This window comes from Cydia fagiglandana, chromosome 4 (genome assembly GCF_963556715.1).
Source record: "Cydia fagiglandana chromosome 4, ilCydFagi1.1, whole genome shotgun sequence".
Taxonomy (NCBI): domain Eukaryota; kingdom Metazoa; phylum Arthropoda; class Insecta; order Lepidoptera; family Tortricidae; genus Cydia; species Cydia fagiglandana.
Window position 1 is genome coordinate 2,873,514 of NC_085935.1, and position 17,392 is coordinate 2,890,905.

The 17,392-nt window shown below is 38.3% G+C and overlaps 2 protein-coding genes across 2 annotated transcripts in view; both read right to left on the reverse strand.

Moving 5' to 3' along the window:
* LOC134663393 (uncharacterized) overlaps positions 1-3,182 on the reverse strand; it is a 46,020-nt gene extending 42,838 nt beyond the window's left edge. Inside the window, exon 1 of the mRNA XM_063519756.1 lies at positions 3,078-3,182. Within this exon, the coding sequence (XP_063375826.1) occupies positions 3,078-3,182 (105 nt within the window). The remainder of the gene's footprint in view (positions 1-3,077) is intronic.
* A 21-nt stretch (positions 3,183-3,203) lies between these two features.
* LOC134663394 (adenylate kinase isoenzyme 1-like) lies at positions 3,204-17,119 on the reverse strand. The gene is made up of 3 exons (XM_063519757.1): positions 17,040-17,119; positions 16,468-16,578; positions 3,204-3,355 (listed from the first exon to the last, which is right to left on the reverse strand). Exons 1-3 carry the CDS (start codon positions 17,098-17,100, stop codon positions 3,204-3,206), a joined length of 324 nt encoding a protein of 107 aa, XP_063375827.1. The 5' UTR covers positions 17,101-17,119.
* Positions 17,120-17,392: the final 273 nt, after the last annotated feature.

Genomic DNA, 17,392 nt, shown 5'->3' on the forward strand with positions numbered 1-17,392 from the left:
AGGCTCTATGTATATTACTTAATTTGATCAAAGTGGCGTGCTCTTGTGTTGGAGGCCAAGGGGCCGATTTTTGAAATTCGATCATTCGATTTCGTGTATTTCGTTAATTAATATCTCCAGTACTAGGCATTTAAATTCTACGAATAGAATTGAAATCGAGTGTTCAATACCACTAGATTCCAAATTTTTATCGCTCGTATCTCAAAAATTAGCATTTCGCCGTTTTCCATCGATTTTCGAGTGACGAAATCGAACGATCGAAATTCAAAAATCGGCCCCCAAGACTCATTTTGGGTCACCGCGCCAACCAAGTAAGCATATTAGGTAAGTAAGTATACTATATTTATTTCGGGATCACGGAAATGGTTCTAACGATTTCGATTAATAACTATATGAGGGTTTTCGGTGGCGATAAATCGATCTACCTAGGTCTTATCTCTGGGAAAACGCGCATTTGAGTTTCTATATGTTTTCCGAGCAAAGCTCGGTCTCCCAGATATTACCTACCTACAGTTACAGTTAAAATCAGAATTTTACACCTACTTATAAACAAAAGCATTTCAATATTTCAGAGTCATATTTACACACATACCTAAACAAAACAAGATCCGACAAGAATACGCATTCACAAGTTAATAGATTCCATAAATTTCGAGGAATCATAGCCTAGCATCGGCTATGATTCCTCGGAACTTTTCTTTTCTCCACATATTGCGAATAATGGATAACAAGTATCGAAACAGTGAGTCACCCAAACATACGCTAGGCATTACCTGTGAATCATGGTATGATATTGCAAAATTGGCATACTGTTGGTGCAATAACCATATGATTCATGTAGGTACTTATTTAGAGAAAACTAAATCAAATTAAACCTGTTGACGTATGTTCTTTTCAAATAAATATTATTCTTATTGTTCTTCTTTTTCTCATGTCTTGGTCGGCCTCACCTTAGCCTGGCAGTTTTTGCAGTTTGACCACATTTTTTTTATAAATTTCGATGAGATTTTTTTTATGAATTTTTGTACCACGTTTTCGCCATTTGCGCAAATTTTGCCAAGTTAAGCCACGGCCGACCAAAAGCAGTTGAAGCTACTAAAATTCAGCTACCCCTACAGAGAAGGTATTTTCTATTTTTATATCAGGTAGGGTTTCATGCATTCGGCCACCGGATTATCTGATAGCTAGATTCAGACTGAGCTAACTCTGCGCTGTCTTGTTAGTGACTAAGGGCTGATTTAGACGGCGCGCGGATTCGGATGCGATCTTAGTTACATTGCGGATTGTTGGTTACGTCCAATTTAACCGACCGACCAAAACCCGCAATGTAATGAAACTCGCATGCGAGTTCTCGCGTCGTCTAAATAGGCCATTAGTATCCCTATAAACATCATATTTTGATTGGAATTTAACGACATATGATATTATGGCACTCAGTCTCTTAAAAATTAGCTTGGTCCCGTCTTCACAATCAAATTCAAATAGATAATGTACGTAAATACCCAACAATGAACTTAAAAAGTACAGTCGCCATCACATCTATCGGAGCGACCCAGGTGGCCACAAATATCTGAACACGCCTCTATTGTCAAGGCGTTAGAGACCGTATTCAGATATTTTTGAGCACCTCGACCACTCAGATATATCTGATGGCTTCTTCTTCTTCTTCCTCGCGTTATCCCGGCATTTTGCCACGACTCATGGGCCTGGGGTCCGCTTGACAACTAATCCCATGATTGCACTAGTTTTTACGAAAGCGACTGCCATCAGTGCCATCTAACCTTCCAACCCACAGGAGAAACTAGGCCTTATTGGGATTAGTCCGGTTTCCTCACGATGTTTTCCATCACTGAAAAGCAACTGGAAAATATCAAATGATATTTCGTACTTGTTCCGGAAAACTCATTGGTACGAGCCGGGGTTTGAACCCGCGACCTCCGGATTGAAAGTCGCACGCTCTTACCGCTAGGCCACCAGCGCTTATTAGATATATCTGATGGCAACTGTACAAAACACTAGATTAACGGGAAGGCATCAATATTCGGACATGCGTGCTCGGCCCATCGGCACAAAAATCGAACGTGTTAAGGTCACAACGAATTAAACCACAATATATAAGTCTGACGGCCTACCGCGAACCACGTTCGACGTGTTGCCTCGCTGTTGCACTTGTCAATTCGTACGTAAGTGTAACAGGGAGGCAACACGTCGAACGTGGTTCGCGGTAGGCCCTCTGACACATCGGTACGTGTGGCGGCGGGGAAATCGGAATGTAACAGGTGTACAGTTTCAATTAGGATTCTCCGCTCTATATTTACTACGCTCTTTCTCTGACTTTCAATCTAGAGGTCGCGGGTTCAAACCCTGGCTTGTTTTTCGGAACTTATGTACCTACGAAATATCATTTGATATTAATCAGTCGCTTTTCTGTGAAGAAAAACATCTTGAGGAGACCAGGCTAATCCCCATAAGTACGGCTACCATCAGTTTGGCTTTGACATAAACGCTATCGTGAACGTAATTTACTTTCTATGCATCTCGCTCTTATTGACATATTAGTGCGAAAGAGATATAATATAGAAAGTAAATTACGTTCACGATAGCGTTTATGTCAATGTCAAACTGTACGGTTACCATCAGAAAGTAATTACTTTCTATACATCTCGCTCGCACTCGCATATTAGTGCAAACGGGATGTATAGAAAGTAAATTACGTTCTCGACGGCGTTTATGTCAGTGACAAACTGATGGTAACCGTACTGATGGTAGCCGTAAAGGTCTAGTTTACCCTCTAGTAACCTAAGTGCAGTACACAACACATTCATTACGAAGTTTTAATTTTATAATAAGTATAAGCCTAATACAACCTACGTCAGTTCTAAGGTAGGTATTTATCTATTTACCCGAAAATAAAGATATTTAATTTCATTTCTTACCTTATTTGAGTACTCTGCGACGTCCCTCATAGATCTTGGGTATCCGGAGACCAGATAAGTCTTGACAGTAGGCGCCATCTTCATTTCAAGCATCAGGACTTCGGTGACCGTCTTGCTGGATAGTGTACTTTCTTATCTTACCTTATCTGAGTACTCTGCGACGTCCCTCATAGATCTTGGGTAGCCGGAGACCAGATAAGTCTTGGCTGTGGGTGCCATCTTCAGCGTCAGGACTTCAGTGACCATCTTGCTTGATAGTGCACTTTCTTATCTTACCTTATCTGAGTACTCTGCGACGTCCCTCATAGATCTTGGGTAACCGGAGACCAGATAAGTCTTGGCAGTAGGCGCCATCTTCATTTCAAGCATCAGGACCTCGGTAACCGTCTTGCTGGATAGTGTGCCAAAGTCTTGCATGTCTGCAAAAAAGGTTATAGGTTAAAACCGATACTTTTTCGATCCTAGTTCTATGAATATGGTTCCACTAAAACGATAACATTTAGGCAGATCAGAAAAATAATCTAAGGTGCATTGAGGTAACTTCGAAAGCGGGATAATTTTGAGGATGGCAAACATCTGTAAAGCCGGCCTAGCACATGATTGGTGGGACAGTGTCTCGCCGCGAGATAGACTACCCGTCTTTTTCTAACTGTATTAATTAAAGAGGGACAGATAGTCTATCTCGCGATGTGCTAGTCCGGATGGTCCATATCCCAGTAGATATAAGTCTTGTTTCTCGCCCTATCAATAGTATGTTTTGCGAAATACATATTACAAACAAACAAACAAAAATTTATTCGCAGAAAAAGGGTAAAGATTACATTTGTTAGTGTAAAAATAAAATATGTTCCACCTTTTTCAACTGTTTTAAACAGTATGCAAATATTATAGAGGGTATTAATTAGCATTACATACAACATAAATTAATCCGACAATGGTAACTTAACATCAGTAAAAAAGAGTCAGTAATATAAAGACATATTCAGATTAGAATTAGAAGACACTATGTAGTTTAAGAAATGGTTGTAATATAACACATCACTCCGTATGATTCATAAAATCGTTTACAGTATAAAAACAGCGTTCCATGAGCCAAAATCTCAGTTTTTGAGTAAATTTCTTGTCCTCGAGTGCTTTTATGTGGACTGGTAGTTTATTGTATATTATAATACTCGCATTGTAAGCGTTTCTTCTGTAAATGTCGGTCATGCAGCGCGGTTGGTTTAGAATATTTTTGTATTGTGGTCTAGGGTTACTTGAGCAATATATATCAGAACGTTTAACATAGTATTTTGAAAATCTTTTAACAAAATTACAAATTTTTAGAATGTAAATACACGCCAAAGGTAATATATTCAGTTTTTTAAACAATGGTCTACAGCTACTACCAATTTGAGCATTAGAAATTGCGCGAACACATAGCACTGATTGGCTAGCACGTTATCTTTTCGCGAACACATAGCACTGATTGGCTAGCACGTTATCTTTTCGCGAACACATAGCACTGATTGGCTAGCACGTTATCTTTTCGCGGATTAGCAAAGTAATATTTTTGGTTTTAATTAGTATGTTATGTGCCTTGTGACTGGTTAAAGGCCGATATAATAATAAGCTATTAGGTATGTTCCTTGACCAACAAAGGCAACAAATTAAACAAATATCTACACAATTTGTTATCAAAAGTGGTATTTTTACGTTTTAATTTCTGGTTGTCCCTACCTACCCTGTATTTAATTTTATAATTAGTAGTTATAATGTAAATAATTAGCTTGAAATCGTATATTGTAGAGACATCGTTATTTTAAGTCTATTATTTGAGGAAATTGATATAAACTCCAACAATTATTTCAATAGCCTTGAATATTGAGAATTTGTATCCACGTGTCCATTCCCGCGCTTAGGGTGACCAACTTTTTTTAAACTAGTGGACAATCAAAAACTAATTTATTATTTTAGTGGTCTAAATCAAACTTTGTACCAAGTAAATTAACTGTTAAAGTGAGGCAAACATTTGTGGTAATCTATTATAGAGCAAACTTTTCAGTAGGACATGTTTAGAGTAATTATAATAATATATGTTATTGGACGCATAATTATAAACATAAACAAACCCCGTTATAAATGTTACAGTTCATTGAAAATAAGGGTCAAAAATACGTACCCTAAATTCGCCTTAAATAGTACTTACATAACTTCGCCTTAGCTAGCATTCAATCAGAGCTAATTCTAATGTACTTATGTATTTATAATTTATCATAGGATTAATCGGTGTATTGTGTATCGAATATTTGGTATTTGGAATAAGTTTTTAGTATAATTTCCATACTAAAAAAATATAATGCGAATTTGGGGATGGGTAGCGAGAATTTTTTTTTTTTATAGACTATTTTTACGCAGTTCTTTTTATTGTGAATGCAGTGAATATGTTTTATACTTGGTCAAACAGATCTTGTCAGTAGAAAAAGGCGGCAAATTTGAAAAATGTAGGCGTGAAGGGATATCGACTCATAAAAAATTTGAATTTCGCGCCTTTTTCTACTGACAAGATTTGCTTGACCGTCTAAGATACCTGGTAAATTATTATTTTAATATTTCACTTGGGGGAAGTTAGATACTTTTTATAACACAATTTTTCAATGAATTCGAACATTGATATCAGGGTTTTATTAAAAATAACTATTCATATTCATATGTATGTAACAAATGAAGTAATAAACAAATCAATCAGTTTAAGTATGACGGGTTATTCCGGCCCACCTCGTATGCGTAATCAGGAATCAGATTACACACACACATACAGAGTGTGCAAGAAGCAAGCATGGTCTGGGAATTAATTGAGTAATAAATCTGGTCATATTTCTAACCTTTCGTGTCAAGTTGTAGTAAACGTCAGAACTTATTGTGTTTTTCATTCAATTTTTTTTTAAATTACAAATCTTTTGTGAAATCGTGCCGCATTTCAATCTGTCGTTGGGCTGAAAGGCATATTCAGATATATTCAATATGATACTATTTACTCGTAACTTCAATCGCACTCGTGCCTCATTGATATTAAAAGTAATTTTTAGACTCCTATCCTTATTTAGCAGTAAGTAATCGGTACGTCATCTGTGTCGCTAAGTATTATTTATGATTAACAAATTTCACAGCGTAATCGGTAATTTTATGTATTTATTCTAATATGACGTAATTATGAGCTCAGTACCATTATAACCGTGGTTTGATAATAAAATAGAAAGCTTGCAATATGGGTACTAGCATACATAAATATATAAACAATACTTAGATACATAGTTTGACATAGTTTGACGACCGGTCTGGCCTAGTGGGTAGTGACCCTGCCTGCGAAGCCGATGGTCCTGGGTTCGAATCCCAGTAAGGGCATTTATTTGTGTGATGAACACTAATATTTGTTCCTGAGTCATGGGTGTTTTCTATGTATATATGTATGTATTTATCTATATAAGTATGTATATCGTCGCTTAGCACCCATAGTACAAGCTTTGCTTAGTTTGGGGTTAGGTTGATCTGTGTAAGATGTCCACCAATATTCCACCAATATTTATTTATAGTTTCAGTATTCATGAAAATTATAAATAAATGTCTTTACCGGTATTCGAACCCAAGACCTCCTACTTTATAGACAGGGTCACTACCGACTAGCCTAGGAGGCCGTTCACACCTTTATAGATGATTAGCTCCGATAAGGGCCTAAGCACTCGAATGTACATATTTAAGATAGTTTTCACACGCGAGTTAATTCTAGTGGCATTAAGTATTTCTTCATAAACGCGTTACTGTCCTGAATTAGCTATGAATAGTTTGTCTTTATTTTGACAGTATTTGTAAGAAAGGGATAAAACATAATCAAACTAATATTAACTCACATTTATAGACGGGTCTATCACGAATTTATTTTATTATCTTTATCTACCGACGTTTCGACACAGGTTTCACTGGTCGTGGTCGCAGCTAACTGATGTCCCAGCAAAACGTCGGTAAAAAAAAGGTAAAAGGACCTACGGGTACGGATAAATGCGAGTTAATACCTATATGGTCAAAACGCGAAAGTTTTAAATATTATATAATTTAACTAAATCAGCAAGCCTATTACGGATCGCTTTATCCACATTTATCCACGTGATAAAACAACTGTCACTTTTTAACTCTGCGGGATAGAAAGAGACGGACACCGTTTTATCACGCTGTCACGTAGACAAATACGACCATCATGCCCATAAAGTTTTATGAATAAGGGAGTAGGAAAGTGCGACAAAGCACGTGAAGCGTGGTCACACGCGTGTCTGTACAAATTAATGAAATGACGATTAGTACGCAGCAGTATTGATTTACTTTATATCGATAGATTTTAGACGGATAAGTCATGACTACTCGAGTTATTTATTTTATTTTGACATCTTATCGGTCAAGGTCTTAACACATTCAGTGCCACTAAGCGCTACGGGTTACGCTCGTAGCGCGTAGCCACGGTTTCGCCGTATGTAGCGCGTTGTCGCTACGAACAGTGTACCCGACACGGGTTCGCGCTTGGCGCTAAATGTGTTAAATATGTACGTTGTCCAAAGGAAAAAAATATTTACATGCCCTTACATTCTTGACAGTGAAGTTAATAAAAAATAGGTATCTTTAATAAAAACATTAATTTCAAGCAATAAGGCTCGTAATCAAATGTAAAAAATATATAATGTAATGTAAAGTGTCATTCTATGGAACTTGTAAACAAAACTATGTAAACAAAAGTCACTAGTAAATTCATCATTCTTTGACAATTTCATTATGGCGGTTTGTTTACATATTTAGCAAGTTCCATAAAATGACACTTTAGGATGCCATAATCAGTTGTCTTTGTCGATTTGTCCTTGACTGTACAGTAGTTGTACAGTCAACAACAGAGCTATGAATACAGGCAAAGTGTCAAAAATATGTATACAGTACTTTATTGCCTGTACATTAAGGTCGTGTATACATATTTTTGGCACTTTGCCTGTATTCATAGCTCTGTTGTTGACTGTACAACGACGGGGGTAAGCGATATTTTGTAAACAAGGTCTATAATTCGCGACAGCCGTAGGCTGGTAGGCTATAACACCCTAGGAGTAGCTTTTCTTTACAGTCCATAACTCCCGCGGGAACAATATAGGACTTTATCCCGCCTTCAATACACCTGCATGAAATAAGATCGTTTTCGAGCAAGTGTGATGAAAAATAAATTACACCTAAAAATACTTACCTAATCTTGAATAATCGGTTTTGGCCAAGTGTACGTACAGTCACCTGCAATAATATATTACACAACGAAGGCCACAAAAATATCTGACACGGTCTTATTTGTAGAGCCAATAAGAGCGTGTCACATATAGATGGTCAAGCAAATCTTGTCAGCAGAAAAAGGCGCAAAATTCAAATTTTCTATGAGACGATATCCCTTCGCGCCTACATTTTTCAATTTTGCCGCCTTTTTCTACTGACAAGATCTCCATGACCAACTATATTTTTGCGGCCTTCGAAGAGTAACATATTATTGTAGGTGACTGTACACATTAAAGTTTCACAATTTGGAGAGAAGCGTATACATACGGAACTGAAGAGCTCCGGAATCTCAACAAAACATTAGTTTCTTCTCTATACTTCGTTTTTTTTAGCATTATAAATTAGGTAAACAATCTTGATGTGTCTTTTAATTGAAAAACACATTTTCAAAATAAGTTACGGCCAATATGTAACAATTATGAATCTAATACGATCATTTATATTCTTCTGCTTTCATAAGTAATAATAGTTACTGATTTTAAAAAGCGTTTTTCAATTAAAAGACTTGCCAAGATCGCTTACCTTCTTGCAAGTTCTTTCTAATGCTAAAAAAAACGAACTATAGACCGAGTTTAGAGCAATTATTTCAGGCAACGGGCGATGATACCAAAAATGCGGGGGTGCGCGGTACGAGGTGAGCGAAGTCCCGTGCCGTGATTGGTCCATTCAAAGACACGGACGTCACATAAAGACACTTTCGACTCGAACATGGAGTAAAACTACCGTATGCGTGGCAGAGGGGGTAGCGCGACTCTGCTCAGTCTGGAGGATGTTTTGTCTGTGGTTTCTTTACACACTAGCGCCAACTAGCAAACACAAAACTACCATAGACAAATGTTACATTATTTTGTTCGGAGGCTAGTGTAAGTCCAAAAATAGCACCTGTTTTTGAATTTGGAACCCTCACTTATTCTATAAAAGTTCAAAATAGATTGCGAAATATGTACAAACATTCGTACGCAGGGTCTCAGAAGGTTAAGTTAGAGATTATGAATTTTATGATATTATTTTTAACCGAGCCTACCCTTGGGGAAATTAGCATAAAATCAATGCTCGGATTAAAGTGGTACCTACATTGTAATGTGAACTTGCATGCCATTGCAATAAACTATTATTTTTATTTAACTTTAGGAAATTATAGCCTAGAACTTTCTATACGTATGTCAAAAGTTTAAAGGGCCATATATACCTACTGTAAAACGTTATACAATACACGTGCAAATAGGTAATTCGCAACTCGTGTCGATTTAAAACACTCCCTTCGGTCGCGTTTTAATTTATCGCTTTTCGTTTCGAATTTCCTCTTTTCCGGATTTGTATCGTAAACTATTTATCGTATTTTTATCACTACACATACATAGGTACATATATTTCTAAATAAATGTATGTGCTAAACTTCCAAAAAATGTCTAGGTACAAACATACTTAAGGCGTGCTTTTTCCGTAGGAGCTAAGCGAACCAGTTTTTTGAATCCATTAGAAATATAAGAAACAATGTTTTAAATTTGTGAAAAAAATATATCTTATACTTAAGGATCTGGCAGATACGTTTTGGATCTCAAAAACATGATTAGATAAACTTTGCTCGATAGAAAAAAATTCCAAAGTTACGCCTTTTTTTAACAATAAATCCAAACGATATCTACAATACAAACTTTTTTGACTTGTTTTTTACACAAATGTATAGGTAATAAGATAATCTAGACGTTTTGGATCACTTTGTCTCGGTAACATCATTAAAATAATTTATATGTTTCAATACCTACTAAATCCGCAAGCGCAATCACTCGCGAACGCACTTACGCCCTCTTCAGTCGCGCGGCAGCGCTTGTAGAGGATGGACCTGTGTCAGTGTGTTCCGCGCGGTCACGTGATTTTACCATTTACAAACAATGGGAAACAAAGCATATGAAACGTAAGAAAAAGTCACTAAGTGCTATAAAAACACACTTTCTGATAACAGAAGCATCTAATACTTTACGAGGTGGTTGAAAGCGCCTAGCTTTACTACATCAACAGTTAAAATATTTCAGTATTTTCACTAGGTCAGCAACCAATTTCAATACTTAAGGCGTGCTTTTTCCGTAGGAGCTAAGCGAACCAGTTTTTTGAATCCATTAGAAATATAAGAAACAATGTTTTAAATTTGTGAAAAAAATATATCTTATACTTAAGGATCTGGCAGATACGTTTTGGATCTCAAAAACATGATTAGATAAACTTTGCTCGATAGAAAAAAATTCCAAAGTTACGCCTTTTTTTAACAATAAATCCAAACGATATCTACAATACAAACTTTTTTGACTTGTTTTTTACACAAATGTATAGGTAATAAGATAATCTAGACGTTTTGGATCACTTTGTCTCGGTAACATCATTAAAATAATTTATATGTTTCAATACCTACTAAATCCGCAAGCGCAATCACTCGCGAACGCACTTACGCCCTCTTCAGTCGCGCGGCAGCGCTTGTAGAGGATGGACCTGTGTCAGTGTGTTCCGCGCGGTCACGTGATTTTACCATTTACAAACAATGGGAAACAAAGCATATGAAACGTAAGAAAAAGTCACTAAGTGCTATAAAAACACACTTTCTGATAACAGAAGCATCTAATACTTTACGAGGTGGTTGAAAGCGCCTAGCTTTACTACATCAACAGTTAAAATATTTCAGTATTTTCACTAGGTCAGCAACCAATTTCAATGTAGGTAAATAATATTATATTCCTAGATAATATAATTGTGAGTATGTAAGTATGATATATTTACAGTATTTCACCTTTACTGATATACCTACGTCCGATCTGCAAAATGATTATATTCCTTCGTGCTCTTTGACTCCTTTGAAAATCAGAAATTATTTATTTGGATTGACACAGTATGGGGATGTTACAATATATGTATACCTAGTGTTACGCTTTTAGTATGAGGATGCCGAAGGCGCCCGGCTTTGGATCGCATGCAACGTGCCAGGCCCGTCAAGCGTGCAAATTCATCATCATAATCATAAATTTATATAAATATAAAATGTCAAATTGAAATAATTGAAAAAATTACCATAATAGGCATATCGCAATACAATTATTTAAGAACTAAATACATATCACTAATTTTAATATTTGACCACGGTCGATATGAATTAAATATAATTGAGAGTTCCAAGTGCCTACAGGCAGTTCATCTTGTGCTTGGTTGTATTAGTCTTGTTCGAGAAACTGAACACGGTGAAAAATAGAGATAATACTCCTAAAAATACTTGTGATACCTTATTAGATTCGTCATAATGCCTAGAAAAATGTATTCGAAGCGTGTAGTAGCACACACAAAATATCAAAAGTTATAAGCAAAAAAAGGGGGGGAAAGTAGAGATCTTCAATTTCCCCAATATCTCAAAAAGTATTCATATTACGGTGCGAGATGGGTGGGGGGTGCTCGACCAAATGTCATAGAGGGCCCCAAGACAAAACAAAATACATTTAAATTTTTTCAAAATGGCCGACTTTTTTAATTTTTTTTCAAGTTGGTCCGAGCGCGCTGAGATTTGGCATGGGGGAAGATAGAGGCCCCTAAATTCCTATGAAAAAATTTTTTTGGAAAAAATCCAAGATGGCGGAAATAATGGGTCATTTTAATTTTGTATGGCAACTTTTAAACGGTGCGAGATGGGTGGGGGGTGCTCGACCAAATGTCATAGAGGGCCCCAAGACAAAACAAACTGCATTTAAAAAAATTCACACAGGGCGACTTTTTTTTAATTTTTTTCATGTTGGTCCGAGTGCGCTGAGATTTGGCATGCGGCGAGCTTGGAGGCCCAAGATTACTATGTGAAAAAAATATTGGAAAAATCCAAAATGGCGGCGGACACAGGCCAAATTCAAATTTTCAAGTAGGTTAGGCGAGCCCGAAGGAGGCTGAAGGCCGACCCCGCGGAGGGTCGTCAGGCCCGGAGCTTTATCTCGAATGTCCAAGCATGCTCCACCCCCAGTAATTTTGGGCGAGGCCGAAAGTCGAGCTGCGGGAATGACGAACAAAGCAAAATCCTATACAAAAGTTTACAGGATTATTAAGCGATTTGTTAACCCGCAGTCCCGCGCGAGGCCGGGGCGGGTCGATAGTAATAAATAAACATAAAGCATACGCTAGACTGAATAAAAATATAAAAGTTTCACTAAAATTTACTGGATTGTACAGTCAGCAGCAGAAATAGCTACGGGGCCTAGTAATCAAAATGATGACACGGAAATGTCAAGATAATAAGGTCTGTGTCGATCATTTTGAACATGTTATTCTGCTTATCTATTTCTGCTGCTGCCTGTACTGGTTTTAGAGTCTGGCTAATTTAGGTAGAACTAGAGTTTAGCTAAGAAAGGTAGAAGAAATTAATTTGACTGAACCATATCTGGTAGAAAAAGAAAGTGATTGATGTTTTAAACCTGTTCAAGGACGTGGAATCGTAGATATTAATTCGGCGTCCTTGAACAGGTTTTCAACAACAGTTAATTATTTAATAGATATTTGGAAGAAACAAAACATAATATTGAAAATAATTTGTTACATTACGGTATGTAACAAATTATTCACTTACATGTTACATGACGCCTTTGATAGGTACTGGTGGGAGACGGGTCAAGACAGGGATACGTGGAAAGGGAGGAGGGAGGCCTTTGCCCAGCAGTGGGACACTCTAGGCTCATATAAATAAATAATTACGGTATGTAGGTGTGGCGTAAAGCCAGTGGACTGTAGTTTTTTAAGTTAGTTCCTTCGCTACACTATACTGCTTTACCAGATTGTAGAAGGGCTTACCGGGATTTTGTGGTCTGCAGCTGGCAGAGGCCTCGGCGGGTGGATTGCTCGCTGCTGGCTTCCTCGTTATTTCAAGGCACTGTTTTATGGTATATTTTGCGAATTCAGATATCCTTTCTGTCGCGATGTTTTGGTGACACTGACACCGTTAGTTATTACTTTTTAGACCATTGCTTGTGTGTCGCCGGCCAGTAGCCTCGCTACCTCAAGTAAATCAGTATAGCAGTAGGTATTAAGGATGAATACTAAACACCCCCCACCGAAAGCACTATGTGGCTTTCTCATAATATGAAAAAAGAGAGAACAGAATTTGCGCATGTATAGGCGCGAAAAAAAAAAATATATGCAATTAATGCGATAAAAGAAGGGGATTTAGTGAGTATAAGGCAGAGGACACAGTTTATTAACAGCTCTCAAAAAGGAATTGTTAGCTCTTGTGCGCAGAGTAACCTTGCGCACAATGCCGTCTAAACCGGGATGTGTTTGTTGGACAATTGCAAGTGGCCAACTGCAAGGAGAAACTCGGTCGTCCTTGACCAACACTAAGTCTCCTACATTAATATTGGGAGGCGAGGTAAACCATTTTGACCTTTGTTGTAAGGTATGTAAATAATCTTGGCTCCGTTTCTTCCAAAACAGTTGAGAGCAATTTTGCAAATATTGCCAACGCGATAGATGATTTACAGGTACAGACAAGTGATTGTTAAATAATTAGACTGTTTCTGTACTTTGTGTTTTCTTTTGTAGGTTTCTATACCCACGGGTGCCAAACGGAACCTGTTACAAATATGTTATAAATACTAAGCCTATAGAGTTAGACCAAATCAAAATCGTTGCAGACTTATCTTTGTCTAGCTCTGCCAATCAATTCAATTCAAATCAAGAGTGAACAGGCACCTTCTGGGCGAGCTCGCTCCATCGTAGGCCACGTCTACGCCTCGGCTAGTCTGTGGCCATGAGTAAGCCCATTCATAATAAAAAAAAAAAAAAATCCGCTCCTCCATCTGACCTTTAACTGAGTTTTCCCTAAACCCGATAAAAAAAAATTAAATTATTTTTTTTGTGAGTACCTCTTATAATGAAGGATATTTTTGCTGAGTATCAACATCCTACTAGTGACAGTTTTTGACTTATGATTTTATTATTATTTTTCTTTAATGTATTGTTTTTCGGGATGTATTCAAGCGATTTGCTGAAATTTATTGAATAGTGTTCTTTATTTAGGTATGCCTTGATACTCAAAAACCGAATACCATTTGTCATATAAAAAAAAATTACTCTCTACTCAACCGGTGTTTTACAATGTAGTATACAAACTCTTCGATTATGTTTGCGTTTTCTTATCAGGTTGTCGTATTTAAGAGTAAAATGCTAATCTCTCACCCCGATTGATTAAGGTTCTACCTACCTACCTACCTACCTTACCTACCTACCTACCTACCTACCTACCTACCTACCTACCTACCTTACCTACCTACCTACCTACCTACCTACCTACCTACCTACCTACCTACCTACCTTACCTACCTACCTACCTACCTACCTACCTACCTACCTACGTACCTACCTACCTACCTACCTACCTACCTACCTACCTACCTACCTTACCTACCTACCTACCTACCTACCTATACCTTACCTTTATATGAACAATACCTTACCTTAATTGACCGTCACCTTAAAATGTTTATTCCCTTTCGGTACTTTAATTCTACTACGCTGCCATTAAATTAAAACGTTGTTACCGATCACTAAATAATAAGTACACATGGCTCTGTAAAAATAATAATTCTAAATATAATGATCAGAAACACGTAATGCAAAAAATATATACATATACAATAAAAACTATAAAAACGTGACCCTTGCACGGTATGGTTAAAATACTGCCATCATAAGATCCTTATACTGTGACCCGTTTGCTATCGCCGCCGCGCACAGCGCGCGCTCACGTGCTCGTCGAGCGGTTCGGGACGCGCGGGCGGGGCTTCACGGTTTGCCGCGCACCTCACCCCCTCAGATTCGTTGATGAGTCGAATCATATCGCCTTAATAAACATAACATTTTAAACTCGCGTTTTGTACACGGTCACGGAGAGTCTTTCCGTGACCACAGCTGGTGCAACTCAGCTGAAACGTCGGAATTAAAGTAAAAACAATGAAATTATATCCCGGTAGGGTCTACCGGGTGCAAACGGGTATTTGTGTAATTAAATATATAAGGTACTTGCACCTAATAAGGCCCAGTTTTAAAGCTTGCTCAATTTCAAAATCTCATACTTTTATAAGTGTAAATGAGTTTAAATTTCTCGCCCATGTTTGGTTAGTAGACAAAATTGCAAGTTCATATCAAAAATGAAAAAAATAGAAAATTAAATTAAAAGTGGGCCTTATTAAGCGCAAGTACCTTATACTTAATAAACTGTAGGGACTCAATCGACGCTAAAGGCTTTTTGGGTAAAAGTTCGGCTGGTAGTTACATCAGCTACCAAAAGCCTTGCTCTTAAAGAACAATACTTGACCTAGACCACATTATTTGAGGAAGAACTACCAAGGTCGCTATAAAAAAAGGTAATTTCATCGTAAGCTCACAAAGGCAAGAAATTGCCAAGAGGCAAACAGTTTAATGCCAATTGCTGTGTTTATGCTGAATAATGAACAAAGTTAATGGCCATTATTGTGTCTTATATCGTTGTAATAGAGTCGGCGATTGCTCACTTAACTGTCAGGTGGAGATCGATCAAGTGGCGGTCATGGGTGAGGACGGTTTGCAGACATTTTGTAACTTGAAACTTCTTAAAACGTATCCAGAATAGTCAATTTTTCAGCAATCTGATTAAATTGCCCGATCGAATCAGGACGTGTGGACGCAAACGCCAATTTGGCTCGCCGAATTCAACCGCCTATAATGACCGATATTACCGATAAAATGAGGTGCGGACGCAAGAATACCAATTCGTAAGGCCAGTATTTTCGTTCTGGGGCATTTTTTCAATTTAAAGGGCTCTTAATCACCATAAATCTAAAATTGGAGATTGACGCCAATTTTATTTTTGATCAAGTCGACTATTTGATCAGTCCCGTCTGGATACCGCTTTATGAAAATTATATTAACTAGTAATGATATAATAATGATATTAACTGGTAATCCGCCCGAACAGAGACCTCGCCACACATACTTTAACATGCGTTTGACCATTTTACCTGTAGGCTGATCCAAGTAACATTGTATTTACAGATGTAGATAGTGCATAACTATTTTCCATCGTACTTTCTTCGGTCAACCTCAGTACCTACTTTTTGTACCGAGACTGACTGAAATAGCAAGACTCTCTAAGTTCTGCTTTATTCGGTTTGCTGTTGTCTAAATGAAAAAAGTTATGATTAGGACGTACCATTCCCGATGGCGTATTGTTGAAGCAGATCTGTCATGTTGACGTGGACGAGGCCGCGTCTCTCCTGCATCAGGTTATCGCAGTGTGTCACCTTCCCGCTGCCCGGGCCACCTGCCAAAATAAACAACATTTACCTTGTGTACTTTCATAGTGTATTTCCCCCCCTTTTCATCCATTTAAGGTGTGAGCGGTGTAATTTGACATGTCTTACGTTGTATTATAAGGCAAATAGCTCACCCCCGCCGATCTTTGTTTACCTATAACACATTTAGCGTGAAGAGATATAAGTCTAGACTGAGAGAAAAGTTTGTGACACAGCAGATACGTGTAAACCGGTCTGACCCAGCCTATGAAGCCGATGGTCCTGGGTTCGAATCCCGGTAAGGTAATTTTTTATTGTATGTGTGATCAGCACAGATATTTGTTCCTGAGTCATGGTTGTATTCTACCCAGTATGAATGACAGGGACGGTCGGTGGCTCAAATTTGACGTGGCTGGAGTTCTGCATGGGAAAGGCGGCCGCGGGAGGGGTAGCGCGCCCCACCCAGGTGCTGTCGTGCTATCGTACTCACCCAGTATGAATATGACAGGGACGGACGGTGGCTCAAACTTGACGTGGCTGGAGTTCTGCATGGGGAAGGCTGCGGCGGGAGGGGTGGCGCGCCCCGTCCAGGTGCTGTCGTGCTATCGTACTCACCCAGTATGAATATGACAGGGACGGACGGTGGCTCAAACTTGACGTGGCTGGAGTTCTGCATGGGGAAGGCTGCGGCGGGAGGGGTGGCGCGCCCCGTCCAGGTGCTGTCGTGCTATCGTACTCACCCAGTATGAATATGACAGGGACGGACGGTGGCTCAAACTTGACGTGGCTGGAGTTCTGCATGGGAAAGGCTGCGGCGGGAGGGGTGGCGCGCCCCGCCCAGGT